We start from the raw sequence: 27,338 nt of genomic DNA, 5'->3' as shown, positions 1-27,338 counted from the left end.
TTCTATTGTTAAATGCTGCCCCCTAGTGGAGAATGGCATCCTTACCCACGGCACGCAGGAAGTCATTGTAATGTATGAAGGTCATGAGTGGGTCTGGCAGCTCCCTCAACCACTGTTTCACCAGACCTGTCACCGTGTGGATGGGGTAGTCTTCCAGGCAAACCAGATGGGGGTCTAAAGAACACAACAACAATAGAAAAATCAACACAAAATCAACAATGGAACCCTGACAGAATTTTGTATGAGAAACAGAGGGCTGATAAACAAAGACAAGGCAGTGGGAGGATACGCTGTCTGTTAGCTGTCAATGTTATGCAGATGGGGCTAACCAGTCTCCAGCCGCTGGTGCAGCTCTTTCATGCGGTTGGCAGAGCCGGACTTGCGGTAGATGCCCTCGGTGTAGAGGCCGTTCATCTCCACGTGCTCCAGCATCATCTCCATCACCATGGGAACTGGGTTCTTATCGCTGATCAGGTGGCACACGCGCACCCCGAAGTGCTGACCGCCGGACTCCTCATCACTCTGGGGATTGAGCCAGACAGCAGCAGTTAATGAGAGATCTATTCGTTCCATCAGCATCTATCAGACCCATGCAATCACACATACTGCAAGTGCAATAAAGTTTAATTATAGCCTGACTTGACACCTACTTTACTGTATTATGACATTTTGTACTGACATTTTGACAGGGTAGACTGTCTTCACCAGGTCACATTGTGTACTGGAGTTACAATAATTACTTCCATTTCTGTTTATTAATTTCCTGTTCCCCCCCAAACACCAGGTCTTAATACCAAATTATACATACTACTACAACACATTACAGTAATATATAAAGCCCAACCGCCTCCCAAACCCTTTGGCTGTATGTTTAAATCTTATGTAGGCTATGCCATTAGCTATTAATCAAGGTGTGCGTTTTCCCTAGCCTTTCTGATAATAAACACGTACCTTTTTGGCACAGAAGGTGGAGCAGTCGGTGACTATTTTGCAGAGGCACTTCTTGTGGCATACCATTTTGCAATCTAGAAAACAAGACCAAATGTGTTAAAAAATCTGTGAATTAGTACAAGGAACTGACACGGTTTATGGTATACTGCATGGTTTATTTTTAAGTAATTGAACACAAATGCAAAACCAACTCACAGCTGCACATGTAGGCCTTCTCCATGCCCCAGATGTAGGAGCTGCATTGGTCACATGACTGCATAATGTTGACCTGATAGTTGCTGAACACATGATCCAGCGGGCTCTCCATCTAGAAAGACAATAAGTCTCTCAATTAGGAATCCTAATCTATATTAAATTGCCATTTTGTTACAGGCATTCTGTTAGTGAAAGAAAACAAAAATATGGTCAAACCAAATTTCAATCCTGCATACTTACACTCTTATCTTTTTTCCGCCTCTTCTTCCTAGCTTTAGCAGGCTGAAATACAGAGAGCACAAGTGTGAATACATTATTTTATTCACATGTGGACTAACGGAGTGATTGATCATGAATCTCAGTGCGAGCGGTCCTGTGCTGTTTCACCTTGGCAGGCTCGGCCTCCTCCTTCTTCATCTCTCCTCTGATGAAGCCGTCCAGCACCGACTGGAACAGGTTGACCACCAGCTGGACTTCTCCTTTTTGCTTGTCCCCCGCCAGGTGGATCACTCTGTTCTGGTAGCCTTTCATCAGACCCTTGTAGCCAATAGTGGGTTTCTGGTGAAGTTTAGGGGAGAGGAAGAGAAAATAAGGTAGAGGAGGAGGTAGCAAAAAAAAACGGTAGTGGAAATTGGATTGGTGTGCGTGTGTGTGTGTGTGTGTGTGTGTGTGTGCCTGCGGTTAGACTCACTGGGAGAGAATACATGGCTTTGATAGTCTCTCTGAACTGCATGGTGGCTGTTACGAAGATGGCTTCTGTGGCTGACAGCTGCTTCCCCCTAGAGCGGAAATCATTCACCTGCAGAGACAAAGCCAAGGCAGATGTTCATTAATGAAACACACTTAATCAAACATTGCAACATGAGAAGTTTAGTTGAACAGGACAGACACAGTAATAAGAGATGTGATTTTTCAGGAATTCATTTTTTGGGAGGGAATATGAGGATTTAGATTATTATTCATAAAGATGCAGATATCCTCCAACAAGCACGGCAATTCGACTGCGGAGTCCGAAGCCAATGCAGCACTTTGTACTTTCCGCAAAAGTGTCATTTTGTCTGTATGGACCGGACAAAATTCACCCTTTAATGTACCTGGTTGCCCAGAAACTCATCCAGGTGCCGCAGCTCATTGGCATTGGTGATCTCTCGGTCCAGCGAGGCGTTCCACTGCTCCGAGACCCGAGTGGCGCGGCTGATCTTTATGGTGAGGTTGCGGCTCAAGCCTTTACCAGGGCGATCCCCGTGGGGCTGGGAAAGGGAGCGAGATGGGTGTCCGAGCATTGAGGCTGAAAGGGAGAGAGAGAGAGAGAGAAATTAACATTATCGTAAAATAAGATTAACTGCTGGAGGAAAAGCTGGATGATTTGTTTTAAAACAAAGTTCTAAAGGCGATCTCAATCTTCACAAATTTTAAGTGGTCCTGATTAATTCAATGTTTTAATTCATTACGCTTCACCCTCTTATCTCAAACCGAGCTCAAACCACCAGGGCAGAATGTACAGTACGCATCAGCAACATGGATGAAACAGAATCCTGAGTCAAGCTATCCTGTTCGCAGAGAGCACGATCCCGCACGGGTCACTGTTTACCCAGAAAGCAAACAGCATGATTAGTTAAGCCTCTGGAATAATAATAATACACCTGTGTTTTCTTTCCACGTCTCACTCCGGGAAGTATGACGGACGCGGACTGCAGCAGCCCTGCAGATGTAGTGCAGCAGTTTGCTGAAGGCTCAACACCGGCTAACATGAATAACACTCCTCTGACTCCAGGGCAGATGGGACGCTAGCATAAATACTGTGTGAGTCACAGTAACAAAGTCTTAGAATGGAATGGACTTCAATGGAAGGGACCAGTCATTCCCCTTCCCTAATTACTCACAACACTGTCAACATATTATAACAGCAATAACTCAAGGAAAGCAAATGACACTGGCTGGCATTTTGGCACACAATGTCTCCTCACTATCTCTTACGTATAGACATCTCAAATTTATTTCACTTCAAAAAAATCTCCATCTTAAGTCATTTATTCTATTATTGACTAAAATCCTAATTTTCTTAAAACAAGTGAAAAAATCTGCTACTGGGGTGCGATAATTTCACTTCTTTCCAATGCAATTTCACTTGTTTCAGGAATTTTCTAGAAATTAGTGTCAATATCTTGAAATAGAAGTTAGAATAAGGTAGATCACTGCACTACTATCAAGAAAATGACACTTGATTCTAGAAAATTCTTGAAACAAGTTGATTTGCATCAGAAACAAGTGAAATTATCTCACTGCAGTGGCAGATTTTTTCCACTTATTTGAAGAAAATTAGGATTTTAGGACTCAATATTTGACTGGATGACTTGTTAAGATGGAGATTTTTTTGCAGTGTTGACAAGGAGAGTTTATATGGAGGCCTGAGTTTCCTCTTTGTGTTAATTACCTTCCCCTCCTGCTGGCTTCTCGTTGAGGGCCTGAGCCAGGGTCAAGTCTCCATCGTCTGGAGTCTGGGCCTCCTTGTGTGGTCGCTTCTTCAAGATCTTGCTTAGGAAACCTGTTGACCTACAGGGCACACAAACACAAGAAGCTCTTAAGAATATTCACACACCAAGTCAAGCTAAAATATAGTGTAACTCCAATACTCAGGGGTCGTCATATTCATGGATCTGTGTTCAAGCTATTTAAACTTCCATTAGTTTCTAATGGCAGATCACTGTTTTCCTTTGTTTTGTTTTTTTCCACTTTCGTGTTCCTGATCATGTCGCTGCATGTAACGACCTGGTATTCCTTCTTGGCAAGAGTTAGACAAAACAGATAGTGTCACTAAATAACTAAGAAAATGTCCAGTTCTGAGAATACCATGAAAACTGTATTATCTAGAGAGTCTGTCTTTACAGTGCCACATATTCAAGGTTTGCTCCAATGGTATCACCATAGCAACAATACAAATTCAAAACAAAGCAATCCACTCGATCCCTTCATCTGATAAATCTTTGGCCCAGTGAGTGAACCTCAGGCAAGCCAATCCATTCAGAGTAAATTCAGTTATCAGGAATTTCCGCAATCGTGTCTTTTTCCCATAACAAACTGCTTGTGTATCTATATATGGTTAAGGGAGACCGTGTGTGCGTGTGTGTGTGTGTGTGTGTGTAACACCACATGAGGGAGCCAGGGACGGTTTGATTATACAAGACAAAGTGTTTTCCCATGAGCCATCTGGCTCAGACAGACCTCCTAGTGGGTTAAGATGCAACTGTGAATGGTTTAATGTGAAGGGGCTTTTCCTCATAATCCAGCAGAGTATTATACTATCTGCACTGATAATTATAGTCACAGTACTATACGAATCAGGCTGTACTTCAGAGCTACGACATTTCTAAACCAATATATTGGCCGACATATTATTGACGGACATGTGACATTTGTTGCTGTTTTTGTTGCTACAGCTCATCACCAGCCCGAGTGTGTCTAGTCCTGTGCAGTGCAGTACCTTTCTGGTGTGGATGGGACGGTGTGGGCTGAGTCCTGGTGACCGGAGCCATCTTGGTGTTTCCTTCTGATGGAGCTTCCCTTTGAGCCATCAGGATGGCTTTCAGCAGGGGAAAGCATCTGCAGAACAGAAAACCAGAGAATGAATACTTATTGTACAAGTACAGTAAGTTTATATGCATGTGTATTTATATGCATCTGAGCTTATAAAACATTATAAAACATGAAATGGTCCACTGAAGCAGATCAATAGTTATGATACCTCTCTGCCTGAAACAGCACCGGCTCCCTCAGAGGATGGAGACAAACTGTCTATTGAAGAGGAGGCTGTTCGACTCCTGCAGACAGGGGGACAGAGATATAGAGATGCAATACAAATCAATTTATAAGCAAGATACAGGAAGACTGGGGTCAGCATTGAAAACCACAGAGGTAATGACATTATAAAGCAGTTTCCTACATACACACAAACATTGGAAAATGTTTGTCAATGTTTGAGATCTAGTATCTCTATCTATTATGTAACTGAGAACAAAACATGCTTAAAGAAGGGCAGAAAGGGTAGAAACGAGAATATGACAAGAAGAGAAGACGTACTGCGCGTGTTTTTTCCTCCTGTCCTCCCTGTTGTGAGGCGGAGGGGGGCTGGTGTTCTCGGAGTGTTCTCCTTCACTCCTCCTCCCCTTCCATTTCTCCGGCTTCTCCTTCATCCCCCCGGGACGGCGCTGCAGGTTTGTCGCCCCGACACCCTCCCCGTGGCCGTTCCTCTCCGGCACGGAGTCGGAGCGCTGCAGGGACAACGTAGATGGACGAACGGGACCGGCAGAAGGAGGTGGAGGAGACGTTTTAGCCTCCTTCTTCCCTCCTTTGTCCATCTTCCAGGCCACAAAGGTGTACTGATCCAGCTCCTTGCTGTCCGCTCGCTCTTTTAGCCTGGCGGCCTCCTGGTTTTTGCTCTTTGACGCGGAGGTTTCATCCTTGCCGGTGGCTGAGGAGGAGGTGGAGGAGGAGGTGGAGGCAGCTCGTTCAGTCTCTCTCTGGTTGTGCTCCAGCCCTCTCTGCCTCCTCTGCTTCCTCTTCTCTTGGCTCCTGGACACCGGGCCCTTGTGAAGAGGGGGAGGTCGCACTCTCTCTTGCTCAGCGTGGGATGGAGTGGGGCTAGTGCTGGGAGCCTGGCTGTCCAAACTCTTACCTGGAGACTGGGATGCAGCTGCCTCAGATGTCACCCCATCCCCGGGCTTCTCTGACTGGGCAGGTTTCGAATCCGACTGTCCCAGTGTCTGGTTCTCCAAATCCTCGTCCTCTTCTTCCTCGTCCAGCTGGGGTCCGGCCTCAGCCAGGGTACCGTTGGTCTCCAAATCAGACCTGGGAGACGAAGGCTCACCGCACTCTTCCTCCGCTCCCAGACCTTCATCCTCCTCCTCCAGCTCTTCCTCCTTCCCCTGTTCCTCTTCAGTCTGCAAGCTTGAGGCAGCCTCTCCATCCTCGTCTCCTCTCTCCTCCGTCTCCTGGACAGGGAGGTTGTCCTGTTGACTTTCATCCAGTGTCTCCTCTGTGACCAACTCTATATCTGGATCCTCCCTCGTTTGAGGCTCCGCATCAATGCCGTTTGCCTGCTTAAGCCCGGCTACCTCCTCCTCCTTCCTCGCTTTCCTTTCCTCCTCTTCCTGCCGGAGTCTTTCCTCCTCTTCCTCCCTCTTTTTCCTCGCCGCCTCTTCTTCGGCCTCTCTAGCGAGTCTGGCGGCCTCAGCTTCCCTCGCCAGCCTGGCTGCCTCTTCCTCTTCGGCCCTCCTCCTTGCTTCCTCCTCTTCTGCCCTCCTCTTTGCTTCCTCCATTTCTGCCCTTTTACGAGCCTCTTCTTCCTCCTCCTCCTTCCTCCTTTTCTCCTCACGTATGGAGTGGCACCTGTAAAAAAACAAAACGTAATGACAGGATAGGATACAGCTTAATCTTTATGGCAAGCTAAAAAAGCTGTTCCAAGTCTCTGAATTTCCCAAATATCTATGACAATACACATCTTTTGAAATGTCATCACAGCATTTCAAGACCATCAATGCTCCATTTGAGTTGTCGATGTCCCGGACTGGGCTTTAAACATTATGCCAACTTACAAATAGAGTCACATACAGTCTGAGTGAGTGTCTTGGTGTTACCTCCTGCGTGCGGAGTGTCCTCTGACCAGGGCTTGTATCTTGGTAATGCCTTGTTTATGCTGGCGGTACTCGGCTCTCTGCCTGGACCCCCTCCACACAGCCTGGATCAGAGTGGCCGCTCGCCGCCTCTGCTCCTCTTTGCAGTACCTGCGCCATGAACGCTACGAGGGAGAAGAGGGACGAGGAGAGGACATTATCAGGACAATATAGTTTAATTCTCTTGTAAACACTACAAACAAAACAGAGTGAGACATATACAAAATCAATATGCTGATGTAAGTGCCTCAAAAAACCACTGGTTGTATCTATGGGTACCTGGATCAAGCTGGCCGCCTTTCTCATGTCCAAGAACTCCTTCCTCTGCAGGCGAGCTCTGAACCAGCGCTGTAGGAAGATGATCTTCTGCATCACATCCTTGTGCAGCGTGTCCTGCAGCTGCTGCCGCTCCAGCTCCTTCAGGTAGACCTGGGTAGAAGGTAAAAAGCACATTTGACAAGGGACATTATGAGTTGCCAAACAGTAATGATGCTATAACAGAACACATATCTCACACGCAGGGACTTTCTAAATCTCATAATCTGCAAACCTCTGGTACATTTTCAGAAAGGGTAATGGAAACTAATTGAGACAGTTGGAGACACTTGGAATTCATTCTCAGCACACTGTCAACTAAAAAAAACCAACTATAAATCTAAAGCAATAACAAGAGCTTATTGGCTGACCTTAGTTTTGCCTATCTGGTAGGTGGTGGGGTCCAGGCCCATCTTCTCAAACAGCACTGAGATGTCCTCCTTACAGGCTGCGGCGTTCTTTGGCAGCAGCACCCTGAACTGCTCTATGAACTCCTGCAGGGACAAGACAAGGAAGGCCATTAAAAAATGACTGAAGCAATTGGGAAAGAACAGATTTGACTAATGATCATTAATAAGGAGTAGGTCTGCAGTACCTGGAAAGTGTACTTGGCTCCGTAGCCCGACCTCCTGATACGAACAGTTTCCAGCATTCCTGTGTAGCGCAGCTGCTGAAGCACCAAGGCCTCATCCAGACACATCTCCTTCTGCTCATGGACAACGGCACAGGAAGTATATTCTGTTATCTTCTGTCTAACCATTCAGATAGCATTCAGATCTATTAACCAATCAATCAACGCTCAACATCAGTGTTGCTAAGAGTTGTTTTTAAGATATTCTATATCAATCATTAGGGCTGGATATCGTGAAATTTTCCATACTTCAAATTTGATACAGATAAAATTATTCTTTGTTGGATGAAAATTTGTTTCATCAGCTGCACATGGCATGTACTATCCTAAATAGCTGCTCAGTTGATTTCCTAAAAACAAAACATAAAAAAAGCCCATAAGCTGGAAGAAAACTGTTCTCATTACAAGAATCAAAAAATGTGAGCTTTCTGATGCCTTTTGATATCCTATGATGCCCAAAATTTGTTACTGATACCAAGAATGGGAACAGTAGATGTTAATCAACCAATTAACAATTAATCACACTGACAGGCTCTTACCTTCTCAGCATTGGAGCGAATACAGCGAATGAAGAAAGGCTCTGCTCTGCCCAGAGTCTCCAGGAGTTTGGTCAGAGAGGTCTGAAGAAAACAAGGAGGAGGTTTGAATTTAGGACTGAAGCTGAAGGGTTTGTTTGGTGTAAAATGTCATGTTTATGTGTATACTGTGCATACTGTTGATGAGACCCAACAGTATGCACAGTATACTGTTGGGTCTCATCTGTGATGTTACCTGGAACTGGGCGCTGATGCTGGGGGGCTTTTTCTTCTTGTGCAGGTGGAGCAGAGACTTGGTAGTGCGATCGTGCAGCGTCAGGCCCACAATGAACTTCAGAGACCGAGAGTCGAGCAAATTCTGCATGGTAGCAGTAGAGTAAATTAGCTTTTCATCACCACTTTACATGGCACTCAATGTGCACTAAATTATCATCATCAAGTACTAAAGAAATTAATATAAAACTTAACAGGAATGCCAATATACCAAACCTTCAAAAAATCGGTGGCAGTTGCGTAATTAATCATAGCATTAGGTTGCAAAAAATGGTTAAGTGCAGCAGTAGTGCAGGTATATGACTGAAACTATAAGCTCAGAGTGTCTATTCTTTATCTGTCTCTGAACAGGGTGCTTGTGTCTTTAGTCAGGTTTACCTTGGGGATGATCTGCTTCTGTCTGGTGTTCTTGTTCTTCCTGTGGAGGGAGGAAAGAAGAGGAAGGGTGAGTTAGAGGAGTGGAGAGGTGAATATCTGAGGCAGGCGGATGGAAGGGGGGAGTGGATGGAGCGCGTGGAGCCAGGTTAGTATGGTTGGTGAGTCTTCTTCATGCGCTGTCAGTCAGTGAGGAGATCGAGGGTTGCACCTGGATGACGGGATGAATGATGGGTAGAGGCAAGGCTTGAATGAGGAGGAGGGGGAGGATGAAGGAGAGGAGGAGGTGAAGGAGATGGAGATGGAGATGGAGAATCTAAACAGTCAGCCCAGCAGAGAGTCCGCACGCGAAGAAAGAAGAAACTCCTGTTCCATGCTCTCTTGCTTTCACCACTAGACAAAGGGCCCTAAATTCAAGTCGGGTTCATGTTCCCACTGTCACCAAGTGTCAGACTGCAGAACTTGCTGTAAATTGTAACATGCTGTGTGGCCACTGGGACCACGTTTTTATAGATGCTCTGAAAGACCTTACATGCCAGGCCATTCCTCTAAGTACTGCCTTGCTCATGCAGCAGTTAACAAATGCATTCCAGCCATTACATCTTCAGCCTTCAAGACCAGATATAACAAAACTAAAAACACTAGCAACAATTTATTTTATAAAAAAAAATCTAATAAAATGTATACATCGACCATGTTTGTGTCACCGTCTGCCGATGACAAATGTCTCAAAATGTCACATATCGGCCAGGCTAATGTATCGTTCGACCTTTAATCCATATTAAAGTGTGGTCACATCCCATTAGTGGGCCATTAGTAAGCCTGTGTGTCTTGCATTCGTCTGCTGTCAGAGCGGTAATGTGCTTTAGCTTTTTATTAGATCAGATTAGAAACTTTAATTATCCTAGTGGGGAAATTGGGTAACAGTAATAGTAATTCTCTAACAGTAATAGTTATATCTATCCAGAGCTGGGTAAGCTAAATTGCTCTCATCTTCTAGATTGAGCTGAGCTGGTTAAAATGAGTCTAGGACAGTCTACATTTTTCCAGGAAAACCAAGCTGGGCTAAATCTGGCCGGGTCTGGAGGAGTAGATAGGAGCATGTTTTGGCTGAGCCAGGCTCGACTAGACTGGACTGATCTGGAGAGCGGGTGATGCCAGGTCTGTCTGCAGACTCACTGGAGGACGTGACGAGGGAAGCGGAGGCGACCCCAGGACTGCAGTAGCTTGCGAGGGTCCTCACCGTCCAGCTGCAAGTCCTTAATGGAGGTGATGATCTGTGCATGCATGTCCCTGATCACACACACACACCCAGCGTGGAGAGGGGGAGTATGGAGAGCAGGAGAGGGGAGGGGAAGAACAGGAGAAGGATTGGAAAAACGACAAAAGGAGGAAGGAAGGAGAAAAAAAAAAAAACGTAGGGCAGGGTGCAAAAAAAACACCACTGTTAGGACCTTGGAAGAAAACACACCACCACCGTTACCCAAGAGAGGAACACACACACACACACACACTACAGAATGGTTGGGAGTCTGACATCTAGAGGAACTTCAACTGTCACACTCGCAACTCTGCTCATCCGTGAAGAATAACCCACATAATTTATTCTCCCACTATTCATGTTTAAATTCATAGAAGCCACAAGATATGCTAGACCACCCAACCATGCTGCCTTATCCACTCTAAGAATAGAAAAGGAGACACACACAGACAGAGAGATCGGTGCATGGCGGTGCTGTATTCACACCCATATCCCTGCCACTGTTGTGGTGAGCATGCAGAGCTGAGCTGAAGCTCAGTGTGGCTGGCCATCTGTCTCCATGCTGGGGCTGTTACTGGTGAGGCTGCTGGATTTACGGCCCTTTAACAGGGGCTGGTGTTATTGGAAATTGCAATCCTTTGACGGGGGCTGGTGTTACGTTGGAGACTGGGACTGGTGAGGTTAATACGGAGCCTTTTCCACGTCTCAGAGCTAGTCCATGCAGTACTGTTCTATACTTACCCATGACTGACCGTGAACACAGAGGAGGCCAGGCAGGGAAGGAACGGGCAATACATGAACGAGCCAAACTAAAACCGACCTCTACACCTCAGTTATTTCAGATCTGAGAGGCACTGGATGATTTAATCAAGGTAACAATGGGGTGGGAGGTTCAACTGAGTTCATTTAAACCCTAAAGGAGACATTTTTCTGCGTTAATTAAACCAACCCAGTAATTTCAGATCTGAAAACAGGAGATGGGAGGCCATGGTTCAGAAGGCCCAACATTCAAAAATTCTTCACCGTTTGATTCCACTCTGAGAAAGCTCACACGATTCTCTTTGTCTGTTTAACTAGAGGCCTTTGTATGTGTTATGTATTCGTGTGTGTTTCCAGCCCTCCGTGGTTCATGTCAGTAATCCAGGCGGCTAATCAGAGCAGGCCAGTACAAACACCTTCCTGTGTTCTATAACAAGAATAATAAACCTGAGGAAAGGAGAGAGATTATCACAGCTACAGAAAAAGACGGGGATTACAGTGAGGAAAAAGAGTGAATGCAAGTCTAAGGGCTGCTTTGTCGTACTGCCTTATATTGGTGCACTGAACTTCCTCTTAGAAAAACCCTTGACTGACTGGCCACTTTCAAATTTCAGTTTTCAACTCTCAATTCCTGTTCCATTAAATTCCTCAGAAAAATCAGCCACCAATTTTTACATGGAAGCAAACTCAGAATGGGGAACAAACCGGTGTCAGTTACTCAAAACAAAACACATTTCCCTTCCTGCTTGGCCTCATCCCTCCATTCCTTTCTCCTGTCATCCAGTTCACTTACTTCTTACTCTCATAGCTAGCAAAGATGTCTTCAAAGGCCTCTAGAGGGCGCTCCTCTGAGTGATCAAAGTAGAAATCGAGCATAGAGGCTCGTCTGTGGAGGGGAGAGGGAGAGGAGAGAACCGCACACACTGGGGTCACCGAAAGGTGGAGAAGGACAAAGGAAATGGGTGACCAAGATGAGGTGAAGGAGGATTCATCTGTCAGGAGGTTGTGTTTCATTAGCGTTTATGGATTTAGTTCAACTCAAGCTACAGTAACTCTGCTGAGCAGCCTTTAGGTGTCTGACATTGCAGTCCTTCCTCATCTCATCCAGTACCACAGGGTAAAAGCAGAGCTCCACCAACCATTTAAAACATTTCCTCCAGGATGGAGCATCAATCAGGAAATACTCTGAACAGTGACTATATAGTGTATTACTGATGGAAAGATTGCAACCTTATGAAGACTGAATTTTTGTTAATCCAATTTAAAATTATTGGTCTCCATTTCATGCAAGGTAATAGAGTTATTACAGAGTGAACAGGACCGGCTCTTTGGCTCCATCTCCACAGGTACTGTGGCAGACAGATAGCGATCTAACTGAAACCTGCTGCAGTTTGCCTCCAGGGGAAAGAGACCTGACAGTTATGTGACCAGTCCAAAGAAAACAAAGATTAAGTGAGAGGAAAAACAAGTTCCATATTCAATTATCTTCCTACAGTGAATGTGTACAGTACCAGTCTTATTCACCCTCTGTTACCCAGCCAGAGTGTCTTAGCCCCCCTTAACCAGAGTGGTGCGTGTGTGTGTGTGTGTGTGTGTGTGTGTGTATTCTTACTTGTACAGTCTTTCTACTGGGGCATTGGGCCGTTGAAGCTCTCCTAATGGAGTCCTGGATGTCGGGCGAACAACACCTACACAAAACATAAATACATAACACAAAGAAGATTAACAGGATTGACAATGCACTTCTCATAAGTAGGCTTTCAACCAGAAAAAGAAAGGCTGATCAGGGTCGCATGACTGCGGTAATTTTCTTGTTTTGGTTTCGGTCTTAATTTGATCTAATCTTGTTAATCCACATTAAAGTAGCCTCCTCCATCAACGGGCCACTTCCGAGAGCACCAAAATAGTCTGAAGGATTGAGAATTGCAGGGAAAATGTCAAAATCTCCTAAAGCCTCACGTTTCAGGGCTCCATGTTTCTCAGTGCCCTGACCTGAAAGACTAATTACAGAGGAGAGAAACGTGAGAACTATAATACTCTGGAGTTGTGGTATACGCTGCACATGTGGACTGAAGGTTTAGGCATCTATGGTCGAACATGGTTACTTTTCTGTAGCACTGGACAGTAGATTTCTACAACCGATTTACAACAAACGGACGTAGTTGTGTGAGTTGTAGTGATCATGTACCTGCAGTCTTGGCAGCCCAGCGGCGGCCAGCCTCGTTGAAGGCAGCCATGCCCCTGATAGTGGCGCGCAGGATGCCCCACCGGAACATGGCCACTGGGTCCATGCCGATGAGCTGCCGCACATAGGCGCGGTCGCTGCTCCGCAACAAGGCCACAATGTCTGGACGCATGTGGTCTGTGTTCTTCTCACGGAAATCCTGATGAGTTTGAAGATAGCGAGTGTGTTAGAAAAAGGCATCACAGCCAAACGAACAAAGGCGCTAGATTCTATAGAAGTGTAATTCCATTTAGGAAGTATCATACAAATATTCCACAATTCACAATTCTCTGGTCTTAGGAATTTGTTTACATTTGACAGCATCAGCTACTACCATGTTGCTTGACTCTTCCTTGGTTTCTGCTCACAGACTTAGGAGAACAAGCTCTTTGACACACTAGGCGATGCCTTCTGTGTCCATCCTCCTTACCTTGATTTGGTACTTGACCTTCCCAGCAAAGTGTTGGATGACAAAGGCAGGCTCCATGACTGGTGTGGGGACAAAGTATTTGTTCCCCTGGTGCTGCTGCTTGAATTTGGCTAGTAAGGTTTTATCTGTGGCATGGGGAAAGCTGGAGCAGAGGCACAGAGAGAAGGAAGATGAGGAAGAAGAGGATTGACAGAAAGAGGAGAGGAAAGGGGAAGAAAGTGAGAGATGAATGGTTAGCTTCTTGAATTTAATTCAGTTCAATTTAACAAACTTCATTCCTCCCCACAGCCATAAAATATTCATTAAAAAAAAGACACAAACACATAAAAACAACCAAAACAAATATGACAACCATTGGAAGCATGATTTTCTTCCAGCAGTTTGTTGCCAGAAGAGCAAGACCCTCGCTAAGTTGCTGTCACTCTTTATCAATAAGCTGCCACCACTGAGAGACCATGAAATAATGAAAGAGTGTAAATCATAAAGCTGTTGCTGTTCATACTTGCTCTCCTCGTCCAGCAGGTAGAGCAGGCCAGTGGGTTTCTTGCTGATGAGGTGGATACAGCCCACGTTGTCTGTGTAGTCGATGTTGTGCCAGGTGATGCCCTCTGCCTGGTACTCTTCCTGCATGGGAGCAGGACAGAACATTTAGGTAAACCAGTTCATCACCAGTGAAATCAGTCAAGCTGGACATTTTGACAAAGTTCACTGCTGATCTGAAGCTATTTAACCAACTGTCTGGTCTCAGGAGAAAAACTGAGAACTGAGGAAAAACTGCCAAAAACAGTTGTAATTAATGTTTTTTTTTTGCTGTGCATGCCAAAAACATGTAGCACTGTACAATCTGGGTGATGGAAGGAGACATCTGTTTTCTCCAGCAAGTTTAACACAAAATAAGCAGGTTGCCAATTTTTGCATCATGGAAATGTAGCGCTTTGCTCTAGCAACGCTGTATGTAGTTTAACTTCAGTATTTCTACTGTCGACCACTACAGCTCCCAGTGAGACAAAGTCGTGTAACCGTTGCTATCTCTAGCAATCAGTAAAGGTTATTTGGATGAATCATCATGTTAGTCATTTTCATAAACAGAGAAGAGAGGGCGGAGTCAGATCTTCTGGTGGAAAAAGCAGTCAATCATGTTTAATGATTTTTGGGGGGGCAGACAAAGCAACAGGCAAAAAAAAAAAAAAGAGAGCTCACCTGCTCCAGTTTGAAGATGTGCTGGTTGAAGTAATACTGCAGTTGCTCATTTGCATAGTTGATACAGAACTGCTCAAAGCTGTTGGTCTGAAAGTCCTCAAAGCCAAATATATCCAGGACACCAATGGACAAGCACTGGAAAACAGACAGAGCTATTAACACTAACTGAAAATTAATAAGTAACAGCATGAGGAATGCATAACAATTATCACCCCAAAGAAAGGATTATTTATAGCAATTAACCATCTACAGTGTCGTGTCACATCAAAGTGAAGTTAATTCATTATTTGCATCTTAATTGGGGTAATCATACATCACTCCTTGGGGCTTGAAGAGACTCCTGAGAGTCATCTGCACAGCACACAGGCTCCATACAGACCAAGCAAAGGTGTGTCATGACAGGTGAAGTCAAATTTATTTTCATTCCTTTTTGTGTTGTGTATGTGTGTGCACGTGCATCTGTCTGGATGTGTTTGTGTACAAGTGTGTGTGTGTGTGTGTGTGTGTGTGTGTCTGCATGTCTCACCGGGACAGATTCTTCCATGTCTTTCTTGTTGAGCAGTGCATGATTGATGCGTAGGACAATCCAGTCAAACAAGGCGCTGTACAGAGATTTGGCCATGGAGTCTCTGGCTGTGATAGCCTGATGGAAGAGGTGAGGGAGAGAGGGGGGGGGGGTGTTACAGGATGAAGCACAGTATGCCAATAAACTTCAATCAACATGACAGAATAGAGGCAGAGGTGCTGTTACACACTGGGCTTTTGAATGAAAATCCATTACAACGAAATGGAGAAAAACACAGGTGCAGACGCAGTGTGAGAGGTGAGTATAGAGGGTTACACAGATGAATGGAGGGTAAAATAAAAAGAAAGAAAAGAAGGCAGACAAAACAAACATTAAATGAACATAAATACTGACAGAAAGACATCTATCTAGAGAGGCAGGCAGCCACCAATTAGTCTGCAATGCAACACTGTTATAGTAATGACAGGTTGCAGAGATGGATGGTGCCTACCTCACTGTGGCTGTAAGGGAGGATCAGCTTGTCGTTGACTGTCACCGTTTTCCTCTTCGTCAGCGCCTCAACCAGCAGCTCCTCTTTAACCTGAGAGGGAACGCACACACGTTACAGCAGACAGTCACACACATCGAGCCAGACACAAAGAGGTACAGGCATGCTCCTGTATGCAGACACACACACACACACACACACACATCACCTTTAGCAGATCAGAGAGGGTAGCCAGGACCTCTGGGGGTCCCACGTCCAGCCCCTCGTCTCGGCCCGTCGACTTCTTCCTGTAGGTCACGTTGCCCAGATACAAGATGGCCGACAGCACAGAGAAGATCCTGCAGCATAGATATTGATGATTAATGCGTAAACAATCAATAAGCAGTAGTGACATAGTCATATGATGCATGCGGAGATTATTGCTATGCATGCTGTTCATGGTCTATTTTGTGTTTTCCATGCCTTCATTAACTTGATAATCCCATCATCCATAGCAGGAGCAAAGAGGCCTTTACTTGTGAGTAGTAAACTGAATGGAAGCATTGTATAAAAGGTTATAAATGTAGCCTTTTATTGGTGGGTTTTTTTGGTGTGTAATTAATGTTTTTTGTCATAAGACTCACAAACTGGCCACACCAAAATAATCTAAATGTAAAGTACTGATTGGAAAGATGCATCAGGATGGGTTTTCCAGTTTAGGAGATTAATATTAGGCTCTTTCCTACATTATACACTGTACACCGATCCACTCACTGTTTCTTGGTGGCAGGGAGGAAGCCGACCATCTCCATAGCCTGCTGCAGCCTCTCAAAGTCATGACGCAGGTCCTCCTCATCTTCTATCTTGAAGTTTTGCTGCAAAGAGAGTGGAGGAAAGAGAGTGAGTAGAGGTGCAGAGAAAAATGAAAAAAAAAAGTAAGAGGTGAAGAACCAAGAGGGATAAAGGAGAGGGATGAGGAAAGAGGGAGCAGTGGGATAAAAAATAGATGGGATGGGATGGGGGGGGGGCAGAGAAAGAGGGGGAACAAAGAAAGCTTCATTAACATGCAGTGCACATATGGGCAGGAAGCAGGAAGCTGGGAGCATATGCAGCAGCCTATTCAACAGCATGGAAAATCATCCTGAATACCAGCTCCACTCACTGTGAATGACAATGTTACCTTCAAGGTCACACCGCATACACAACAACGGCTTCAGAGAGCACAGGCTGAATCAATATATACGCTTACAAGAATATTGTACAAGTGAAAATCAATGAATTAAAAAGGTCCATTAAAAGGCAAAGTGTATTTCATGGACACGGTTGGACAGAGTGAATACAACAGAATGAGCGTAAATGAGGTGAAGAATGGGAACAAAAGCTAGAAGGGAAATGCAGCAGTGAAGCAGCCATTTTCAGCGTTTACATGAAATAGATATACAGTAAACTGCTGTGTGTATGGGGTTGGGGGAAGGGGGGTTTGGCAGCACCTGCTTGAGGTAGAGGTAGTCTTCAGGCGGCAGCAACTTGAACTCCTTCCGCTCCTCCTCTGAAGCTCCCAACAACAGGTAGTAAAACACATGGTAGTTCCTGGAAATAGACAACACATACTGTTCTCACAGAGCGTACTTCACACATACTGTACTCACATTAAATTATTACCGCAGGAAAGTTCTCCTGCCACTGATTAAGCGCAGTCTCTAGGCAAACAAATAAATGGATTAATTAATGGAGTCAGTGAATTCTTGTTTGCATCTATCATTCTTTTGTTTCATTATTTGGTAGGCAGTTATCAGTGGATATGAGCCTCGTGTTAATGATCACTATTTCCAATAAGGGCATCCCAATAAGTGGCTAATAAAAAAAGGATGAAAAGTCAACACCCTGCCCAACATCGCTGCCCAGTGCTTGTAAAAAGCTAATAGGAAGAAGACAATGCCTGGACTGCTATGATGTTGATATCAGTTTTTCCACTCTTGCTATCAGTGAGGCCGGTAGGTAGATAGACGGGAGAGCTTTGTTGTGAAAGCACACAGGAGTAATGAGTTTCCACGTTTATCACTGAGACACAATGACATCATACAGTAGACTCACTCCCGGACGAGACGGGCAAGACGCACTTGTCAACAGCAACTGTAGACTAGGTGATTAACAGTACACTGTGTGGGTTTGGCGGTAGCCTGGAGGTTAGGGAAACGGGCTTGTCAGTGGAAGGTCACCAACTCCATTTCCAAAACCAGCTGGGAAAATCCGCTCTTTTCCCACCCACAAAATCTGGATGGGAAAAGTGAATGAGTAACGCTCTCTCCCCTCCCTAAACAACTACCATCAAGGTGCCCTTTACGTAACAAACTGACTGCTAAAAATACTTCATCGAGCTGAAAAATAGCTGGATAAATAACAGCTAAAACCATGTCTCAGATTCATCACCATCTCATGGTTAGAGGCTATAATAACAGTCTGCTGTACCTAAAGTACTGGGACAGTGCGTTAAAGTCAGCCTTTTCTTACTTTTCTTACCTAACATTGACTTAAAATGAAGGGAGTCAAAAATCTGACAGCCTCTTGTTATGACTCATTCATTAGTATTACATTGTAAATGAATCAACAGTGGAAAATAAACACCTGAAGTTTTGCTCATTGATATATGCCTCCCTTACAAATGCCTAATATGTGTTTGCCTATTAGTCACACTAGTAGCAACAGACCAGTAGTCTAGTCTGTAGTGAATATCAGTATTATACACTGTGAGTAACACACAGTGTATGACATGAAGCAGGTGTGAGCGACAACATGGCAAATGAGGCCGACTCTCTCAGAACTGACAGGCAGTATTGTCAAGTTTTTTTCATTCGTTTGTACAGAAGTAGTTAATGCTTAACCCACACAAACAGGAGTTTGGTTGACATCAAATTAGGGCAAACTGAATGCACGTGACTTCACACCCGGTTTGACTATGATCTCTCGCTACTACAGCTTGTCTGTTTATAGCTGCTGAATCCTGGCACTGCACCAGAGTATACCAATATTGAAAGTGTCAAAAAAGGAGTCCGCCCTTTCTACATATCATCGTTGTCGGGTGAAAACCTTGTGTTTCTAAGGAACTAAGAAAAACGGCCTTGATTTCAGATTGACCACTGTGCATTTCTGAGTTTATCCAACTTTCTCAACAAATTAAGACCATGTAATTCTTCAAGAAAATCACTGAAATTGGAGACACAAGGTTTTCAAACAACTCAACTCAGTGTATGCACACAGGCAGTACTGATACTAGAAAGAAGACATGTTTGTACACAAGCAGTACGTGTGTGAGTACGTGTGTGTTTAAGCAAATGGACATGAAAAGTCCAAGGCTAGGCTAAAGCCTTCAGTTAGACTTCATATCCAACTGTCAGAGGCTCCCAGGGGAAACTCCCCCTGTTTGTTCAGAGGGGCCCATGAGGGTCAGTGGGGTTGAGGGTCACGACCCCGCCTGCTCCTCCTCACCTCTCGTTTTTCTCTCTGGAGACCAGGCGAGACTTCTCCAGGAGATATTTCTCCACCACGGCCCTGAGAGAGAGAGAGAGTGAGAGAGGGGGAGAGAGAGAGACAGAGAGAAAGAGAAAAAGAGGAAAAGAAAGAAGAAGAAAGGGGAAGAGGAGAAAGAATGAACATGAATCACTTAACAATAAAGGTCGTCTGGTCCTATTGCTCAGCTGTTTGAGTGAGTGTGCGTGTGTGGGTGTGTGTGTGTGTGTGTGTGTGTGTGTGTGTGTGTGTGTGTGTGTGTGTGTGTGTGTGTGTGTGTGTGTGTGTGTGTGCATATTGGGGTCATATGTGAAAGTGGGCTGGTAATGAAATGAGGGGAGGAGCAGGAGGGGAAGCGGGGGCAGATGGTCGCAACAATCAAAGAGTGCACAAAGCCTTCAGATGCGGTCAGATGGATGGTGTAGCAATGCACACATCACATAGCAACACACAACAACAGCCACGGACAACAGCCTAAATATGGAGCTAATCTGATTAGCTTCCGAACGGGCAGGAATTTCCTCTGGTATTTTTTTTTTTTTTTATGATAGAGTGAGACAGAAGAGATTGGAAAGTTATTGTAGGGGCACCAGAAAAAAGTAGAGGTATGGTTTCAGACCTCTGCAGTCACGAGATATGGGATTTTAAAGGCAGCGGTATTCCCCACTACACAAGGCCAGGGCCATAAAGTTGTCTAAATCAGATTTTATACCAGCGGACCCAGGCTTATGAAAAACAACACTGACGCCAGTCTTCATGGCACACTAAGAATAGAGCTGTGGTGTCGGAGACATAGTTGTCCTCCATCTGTTGGTGCTGGGGATAGACCGGGAGTAAGAGAATAGATTTATAGATCAGATACCTGGACTTCTCTTTTCTCTTTATCTTTCCCTGAACATCTTCCTTGAGTACTATTTGAAAGACTAGTAAAGCACTGCGATTTCTAGGCCAAAGGAAAAAATTGTGTGGATGAGCTAAAAAATGTTAGGGTGGGGTGTCACATGTCAAAGCATCCATTTAGCTAAGTAACCATAGATAACAACATATCCATAGAAATATCCACCATGCCAGCTTTTACTGCTTCATGCTATAACTCATTAAAAAGCTTCAGCAGAAGTAACCTAAACTAAGCATCTGAGCTTCTTGTGAATGAGTGCAGTGTTTCCTGTAGATGTTTTTGTACATGTGGGGGTAATATTTATTCGGAGACCCAGGTTTGCGTCTGAGCCCATTCCAGGATCAGCTTGCAGCTTAAAAATGGCTCCTATCAGATATTTGCATCATGATATATGGACAACTGTGTTGCAGTTGCAACTGTTTTTTGGAGGGTGGGCTGAGCAATAAGATTGGATGATGAATTTGCATTGTATTTACATTTTTCTAGCTATGGGGCAATTTCCAGCTGTGGGGAGCCACCACAGCTAAATGGATGTAAAGAAAACAATGTGTGAATGTAATAGTGCCCTGAAAGTGAGAGTGGGTCTTTGTCTCTGTCTGTTCATTGGAGCTGATTTAATAGAGAACAGTATCTGCAGGAATGTGGACAGGAGCCTAATTTCAGCCAAGACGAGAGGAGCCGACTGCCGACTGGCTATATATCTGTCAACAGGTACAAGAGGGGGTAAGAGAGGTCTCACTACACACACACACACACACACACACACACACACATATGCCCAAACTCAATCAGACACACAGCCGAACACAAGTACACACACAAATGCACAATTAGAACACACACACACACAGAAATATACGTGCTCATGCTGAGACACCTTTCACTCAGACACACCGCCTCCTTTTCACACCGCTTCTGGAGTGTGGGTCCCCTTTTTATCATTCAACTCCAGCCCGCTCAGTTCCCAGTGAGCGAGGATTAGCTGGACAGAGAGCCACAGTGAGAGGGAGCATGAAAACATCCTGTCTATCAGTCCGTCGGTCCGCTCAGAGAGCAGAGCAGAGCGGAACAGCAGCTAGTCCCAGTCTTCCCTTTGTTAATCTCCTCTATTGACTGTCTGAATGGCTGCCACTGGAGATGGAGAGATAGACAGGCGGCCTTTGTTAAGGCTACAGAGCAGAACTGTGATACTGGAGCAGTGACTGTCCACTGGGTTCAGTGCTTCAACTGAAGAGGAAGAGATGAGGAGGAGAAGGCTATACTGTAAATTATGTGAGGTGTGTTTGTGGATGTCTGGTTTTCACCTTGTCTGGTTGTAGCCTAAAGGGGTTTGGTTTGCAGTGCAGAAAAGCCTCAGCCAAGTAAACTGAGCTATCCATATTGGATTAGAGACCCTTCTCAGGATAAGCAACTCAATAGAGGATGATGAGACCTGGTGCTATTAAGGCCTAATCAGGTTGGGGGTGCCTGCTTACTGTGAACTCATGCTGAGCAGCAGTCCCCACAGGCATTTAGATGCTTCAACTATTAAGTCTTGGTTTGTAAATTTGTTACTAATATGACATACTTTCTCTTGTATATAAACCAGGAAAATGTAAAACTTTGTATGTGACATAGTAAACGATGTATATGGCCTAGTATGTGATGTATATATTGTATGTAGTATGTATATATGATGTAGTATGGTATATGACAGCATGTAAAGCCCTTTGAGACTTGACTGTGATAAATGGCTATATAAATAAACAAGACTAAAACTCAGCAATCTCACTGTGTCAGTCCTGGCAAGAATTTAGTCTGAATATTGTACTCTGTGTTCTTTGCAACTCGACACCTTTTGCCTTTTTATGATATTGTGTTGTGCAGCTGCTGCCCTCTCTTCCTGCGCTGATGAGGAAGTGAGGAAGTGACACAGCTGACCAGACTTTGATGCAGCTCCTAACCAGAGAGTCTGACTGCTTAGAAAAAAAAGGAAGAACACGCTAGTGGCTGAAAGCTTCAGTCTACACACACACACACACACACACACACACACACACACACACACACACACACACACACACACACATACTGCACAGAGGAGGGACACATGACTGACCATAAAAAGAGCAAAGAGGAAGATATACGGTTATAGAGGTAGAAGGCTCTAATGACAAGCAACAGGAAGAGGAGTATTCAGAACACAAAAACAAGCAGTACCATCTAACTGGTCCTGTATGGTGCGGTACTGTAGATTAGCACAGTCTGGCTTAATTTAGAGTCTGTGTGAGAGTGCATAGGAGGTTGCTGAGTGGGTGGTTGCAATGTTTGTATAGACGCACACACACACAGTGTTAAATTACTCACCCTCTGACCACTCCACTCTCCAGGTAGTTAACCTGGATGAATTTGCCAAAGCGGCTGGAGTTGTTGTTGTGGGCTGTCTTGGCATTTCCAAAAGCCTGGCAGAGACAACAGAGGAGAGAGAGAGGACAAAGAATGCAGGGGTTAGTATTTTATTAATTCCACACCAAGGGGATAAAGACAAAAAATGACATATTACAATGATGTATCCATTCAACCTTGATACATTTGTGGCACAACAGCAATGCCAAATCCAACACCATCCCCTCAAAATTACTGTAATACAACCACTGACTTTTTTCCTCTCTCTAATTATTAATCAGAGAAAAAGTGCTGTATGGAAAGTTGACTATTTACTATTATCAGAGTAAGGACAACAAATTATGCAGGAGTGTTGTGTTGGAAAACACAACAGGCTTGACTTTCAAAGTCAACATGTTTATCAGCCCTCTTACTGAAGTCAACAACAACAACAACAACAAATCACCATGACAACAAAGAAACGCTACAGTCCAGAGGTCAGAAAACAGCAGCTGAGGTCACAGCAGGGGGTGGGACTGTGTGTGTGTGTGTGTGTGTGTGTGTGTGTGTGTGTTTGTGTGCCTGGATGTTTGCGTGTGTGTATGTGTGTGTTTGGGGGTCTTAGGAGGGGGCGAGCATCTGTAACTCGTTGTCCCCTCTTGCCCTCCTCTCACAATCTTTCCATCCATCTCCTCCTACTTTTCTTTCCTCCTTCAAGCCCTCCCTTTTTCCTCGCTCTCTCTTTCAGTGTGTGTGTGTGTGTGTGTGTGTGTGTGTGACACTGTGGGTCAGTGATGATAAATGAGGTTGGGAGGGCCTATCTGTATAGCGGTGTCAGACCAAAGAGAAGCTGAGAGGAGCAGGGTTTCTCTCCAGGCCTCAGGCTAATGCCAAGCCCAGCCAGGGGCACACAGAGCCACCAGGCCTCAATGAGAGGCCCTGTTTATTGCATTGACGCCGTAACAGAATAGCACTCTTTTTTTCTCCGTGATGCACATGCTCACATGGTTACAGATAGAAACACACACACACAAACACACACACATATATAACAAAAGGCCACCACAGGGGAAGTTGACTCAGTGCATGTTAAATAGGAGCCACATTGTGTCCTCAAAACCAGTTGCAGGGTGAATTTGATACAGTGGTGTTTGGGCAGATTAGAGGTAGGGGGCACACACACACACACACACACACACACACACACACACACACAGGGTCTGATTCAGATTCCTTAAAATGAACCGTTGACCTATTTCCATTTCTCCAATAGACCTGCCAGCCTTGCGTTAGCTCCTTTCTTCCCCTTTATTATTAGCTCTTTTCTTCTCTTTTTACCCATTTTGCCGTTGGCGCAATATAATTCTGCACCTTCATCTCATCTTTATCTCAATGCTACTGTATCTTTGACGTTTAGTGCGCTTATAGCAATTTATCCGAAATGACAAAGTAAAATGTAATCCTAAAATAGCTCTGAGACCTGAGAGGGAGTATGAGGCAAGATCTGTTGACGGATGATGAAAGAGATGGTCTGTGTTCGGCTGAGACGTTCCTCATTCGTGACCATTATCACCCATCCTTCGTTAACCTGGACTTGCTCAGACAAGGCTCCTACCCGCCCACTTGCTGGGCTTACACCCTCTCTCTCTCTCTCTCTTTCTTTTTGTCTCTGTTTGTGTGTTATGTGTGCCTGCCTACCGGTATGTGTGCTCATGTGTTATGTGTTTTGCATGCCCATATATTCATGTGTTTAAATTCTTACATTTATTTATTTATTCATTCAGGTGTTGTTTGCGATTACCCAGTCCAATGCCACTGCCACCGTTCCAGGCTTGAGGGCCGGTGAGTGTTTTTTGGCACTGACCCTCCACAGTGTCTCAGTGTTGGCCAGTATTGTCCTGGCCACCCTCAACCCCACTAACTCGCCGCCAAGAGGACAAAACCCTGGGAAATCTCTGCAAAGCCCGGGCCCCTGCGCCACGGAGGGAATGCTAAACATGTCACAGCATCATTCACATTCGAACATGCCCCTCAGCGGACGCTCTGATTGGCTGGAGAGCTCACCAGGTATGAGGAAGTGGACGGATGGTTTGCCAAACCGTGACGTCTGTGGAAACCCGTGGTCTAATCTGCATACTGTTGAAATAGGGGTTGCTCTCGGTGTGTTTATGGAAGAAAGGGAAGGGAGGGAGGGAGAGTGAGAGGTAGAGAAAGTGAGAGAGAGAGAGAGCATGAGACTGAAAGTGGGGGGTGGGTGGCGTTCAGTGATCCGCAGTGTTTGCATCTACGTGAGCGAGTGTGGGTGTGCATGCATGTGGCGTCCTTACGCCTAATGTTCAGAGAGCGTTTCATGATGCACTAGCCTGTCTTGACTGATTCCTTTTTGTGGTGGGCCGGTTTCTCTGGCAGCCTGCTCCCCTGTACATTTCCACTCCAACAGTGCCAAACCTTACCAGAATGCAGTCTCACATCCCCATTCAGCCCCCTCGCACTCTCTCTCTCTCTCACACACACACACACACACACACACACACACTTCTCCTTACAAACCAAACTGTGGGAGTGTTTCTAAAACAGCGAAGTTTATGAGTTGTTTGTCTCAACAAGTAGGCAGGACAGACACGAGAAAGTGAAAATTACATACTTTAAGAAGACATCTGACGTGACGCCTAGTATAAACATGTGCAAACACGAACAAACAAAATTTGTGAAATGAAACAAAAGTGTGATGTCGTAAAAGAGATGAGAGGTTAACAGAAACGACAAACTTCACTAGTTGTTGTGACTTTGGAAAAACTTTCTAGGCCCTGGGAGTTGGCCTACTTCCCCCAAGCTATGAATAACTCCCATAATGTTAAGACACCTCAATGATGAGAAGGGTTTATAGTTTTTTAGTGAGTTTTTACCTACAGTAGTTACAGGCCTAATTATAGCAAACCTGAAAGAAGAGCTGTCATTGAGAGAAATTGTTGCTGACAGACAAAACTATCTTCCAATCAGTAAAAGGTTAGAGCTGGTACCTGGGGACTAGGCCTAATTACTATGACACTGAGGCATCTCTGCATCCTTTAAAGTTTAGCTGCTCAATAGAGCTGCAGTTAAACGTTTCCACTAGCGCTGCCAAGGCACTGACACTGACACCTCGCTACAGTGTGGATACACTCACAAAAAGGACTCTAAATAGTCCAACCGCCACAACGAGAACTCCCACATTCACCGAGGGCAACGGCTGGCGCTCATGCAAAAACACATCAGACCCTCATGTGGACAAGCTCACTCATGCAGCTGCATACACTTACACACACACATAACAATAACAAACATGTTCTTTATGCCCAACTTAAATTTACATACAACTTCACATATCCTTTAATTACAGGGTAAAACTGGAGAACGAAGCACCAGGCTAATAAACCATATAATCACTGGCAGTTGCAATGCTGAGGCAAAACACTGATGGTACTTAGTGACAAAGTAATCACTGTTGGTGTCCTGAATGTGAAAAGTGCTTTGGTGAGTTCACATGATGGCTGTGATTGAATACAACAGCGTCTGTAGACAGTTCCTCCTCTATACTTGGCCTTGCTTCAAGCCAGCACTGTAACCCACCAACTGCACTTAAACCCCTCCAGCTTAACTCAACTGAATTGTTAACAAAGAATTGATTCTTTGAGGTGAAACAACAGCATCAATAGCAGTCAGAGAGGCTGGTGCTTTGGTTCAATAACGGTGGATGTTACGAGTGCTGTTATTCTGTGCCACTTTATCCATTCTATGTCAGAAACACAAACTACATCTGTGATATCTTTTTTCTTGTCTTGAAAAATCAGACTGACATGGCATTACTCATTAATGGGGAATGAATGGCAGCTCACTAAAATACTGCAGATGTGCTGGATGACAATTTTACCCTGCGGAGTATACACACATGAAGAAATCATAGAGAAAACAGTAAAAAAAATGACAATGTCATAAATTCTGACAGAACAAAGCATGTTTGAAAAAAGATATTAGGCCAGTTATCATATGACAGTTAAACAGCACTCACTTAACTACAGTGGAAAATAAAGTAACTTGTGTTGGATGTCAGCGTAGTGGAAATAAAAGGAGGGGGAGTTGGGGTTGGGATCAAAATCCAGTGTAATTGCTTCAGTATGCAACTGCTGATTGTAGTAGATGATGGCTACGTATTAGTGAAGGCCAGAAACCAGATCAGACAGTTAACTGTATTTTCATTGCTACAGTACATAGTGCATTTGCTTTCTGTTGAGTTGGGAAAGCAATGTTGACCATTTTCTTTGCCACAGTTTGAGTTCAATGTTTTGCCTGACTGCATGTCTACTGTGTGTTTTGGAGGGCCAGACAGACAGAGCAAGCAGAGGAGCTGGACACACGCCGGGGGTAGAATAAATAGTTGGAAGAGCTAAGAGAAAGTTTTCAAGCACCAATCTTAATGCTCTTGTGGCGTGGTGTTTTACCAGATTGTAGCCATTTGAAGCAGCCCCACCCACGCCTAGGAGGGTACCACATCAAACCACCAGCCTGCGGTGTGGTCACAGTACCATGAATAGACCCAAAAGTGCCCTGCTGCATGCTGCTACATGTAGGCTACATTCCTCCTGTAAGGAACAATATGTCCGACTCTAAAATATGACTCTGATAGTACTGATTACATTAAGTAAGGCCTACTTTGTAAGTATGTGTAATGCATGACACGTGTGCATGTGTCGCGGTGACTAAAAATCAGCAATGCTAGCT

At 44.7% G+C, this 27,338-nt stretch overlaps 1 protein-coding gene across 9 annotated transcripts in view; it reads right to left on the bottom strand.

Annotated features, from left to right (window-relative positions):
• LOC139933344 (myosin IXB) overlaps nucleotides 1-27,338 on the bottom strand; it is a 62,659-nt gene that overhangs the window by 4,681 nt on the left and 30,640 nt on the right. For 6 of the 9 annotated variants that reach the window (XR_013505078.1, XM_078285471.1, XM_078285473.1 and 3 more), the window contains 33 exons: nucleotides 22,563-22,657; nucleotides 19,298-19,360; nucleotides 17,302-17,401; nucleotides 16,586-16,686; nucleotides 16,041-16,170; nucleotides 15,836-15,925; nucleotides 15,346-15,462; nucleotides 14,820-14,954; nucleotides 14,122-14,243; nucleotides 13,620-13,761; nucleotides 13,154-13,349; nucleotides 12,578-12,653; nucleotides 11,759-11,851; nucleotides 10,125-10,238; nucleotides 8,949-8,988; nucleotides 8,533-8,655; nucleotides 8,301-8,381; nucleotides 7,726-7,836; nucleotides 7,502-7,624; nucleotides 7,095-7,244; nucleotides 6,780-6,940; nucleotides 5,224-6,531; nucleotides 4,889-4,964; nucleotides 4,628-4,746; nucleotides 3,581-3,699; nucleotides 2,241-2,434; nucleotides 1,838-1,945; nucleotides 1,534-1,704; nucleotides 1,387-1,428; nucleotides 1,147-1,258; nucleotides 952-1,025; nucleotides 330-522; nucleotides 46-174 (listed from right to left, as the gene is read on the bottom strand). Coding sequence is in view for 8 of the 9 variants with exons in the window: in XM_078285471.1 (XP_078141597.1) it covers nucleotides 46-174; nucleotides 330-522; nucleotides 952-1,025; nucleotides 1,147-1,258; nucleotides 1,387-1,428; nucleotides 1,534-1,704; nucleotides 1,838-1,945; nucleotides 2,241-2,434; nucleotides 3,581-3,699; nucleotides 4,628-4,746; nucleotides 4,889-4,964; nucleotides 5,224-6,531; nucleotides 6,780-6,940; nucleotides 7,095-7,244; nucleotides 7,502-7,624; nucleotides 7,726-7,836; nucleotides 8,301-8,381; nucleotides 8,533-8,655; nucleotides 8,949-8,988; nucleotides 10,125-10,238; nucleotides 11,759-11,851; nucleotides 12,578-12,653; nucleotides 13,154-13,349; nucleotides 13,620-13,761; nucleotides 14,122-14,243; nucleotides 14,820-14,954; nucleotides 15,346-15,462; nucleotides 15,836-15,925; nucleotides 16,041-16,170; nucleotides 16,586-16,686; nucleotides 17,302-17,401; nucleotides 19,298-19,360; nucleotides 22,563-22,657 (5,008 nt within the window). In the remaining variant the exon portion in view is untranslated. The remainder of the gene's footprint in view (nucleotides 1-45; nucleotides 175-329; nucleotides 523-951; nucleotides 1,026-1,146; nucleotides 1,259-1,386; nucleotides 1,429-1,533; nucleotides 1,705-1,837; nucleotides 1,946-2,240; nucleotides 2,435-3,580; nucleotides 3,700-4,627; nucleotides 4,747-4,888; nucleotides 4,965-5,223; nucleotides 6,532-6,779; nucleotides 6,941-7,094; nucleotides 7,245-7,501; nucleotides 7,625-7,725; nucleotides 7,837-8,300; nucleotides 8,382-8,532; nucleotides 8,656-8,948; nucleotides 8,989-10,124; nucleotides 10,239-11,758; nucleotides 11,852-12,577; nucleotides 12,654-13,153; nucleotides 13,350-13,619; nucleotides 13,762-14,121; nucleotides 14,244-14,819; nucleotides 14,955-15,345; nucleotides 15,463-15,835; nucleotides 15,926-16,040; nucleotides 16,171-16,585; nucleotides 16,687-17,301; nucleotides 17,402-19,297; nucleotides 19,361-22,562; nucleotides 22,658-27,338) is intronic. The other 3 variants (XM_078285474.1, XM_078285478.1, XM_078285475.1) reach the window with 2 other exon arrangements.

The sequence above is a fragment of the Centroberyx gerrardi genome, chromosome 9 (genome assembly GCF_048128805.1).
Source record: "Centroberyx gerrardi isolate f3 chromosome 9, fCenGer3.hap1.cur.20231027, whole genome shotgun sequence".
NCBI lineage: Eukaryota > Metazoa > Chordata > Actinopteri > Beryciformes > Berycidae > Centroberyx > Centroberyx gerrardi.
Note: the sequence above shows the minus strand (reverse complement) of the source record. Positions and strands in the feature narration are given on the sequence as shown.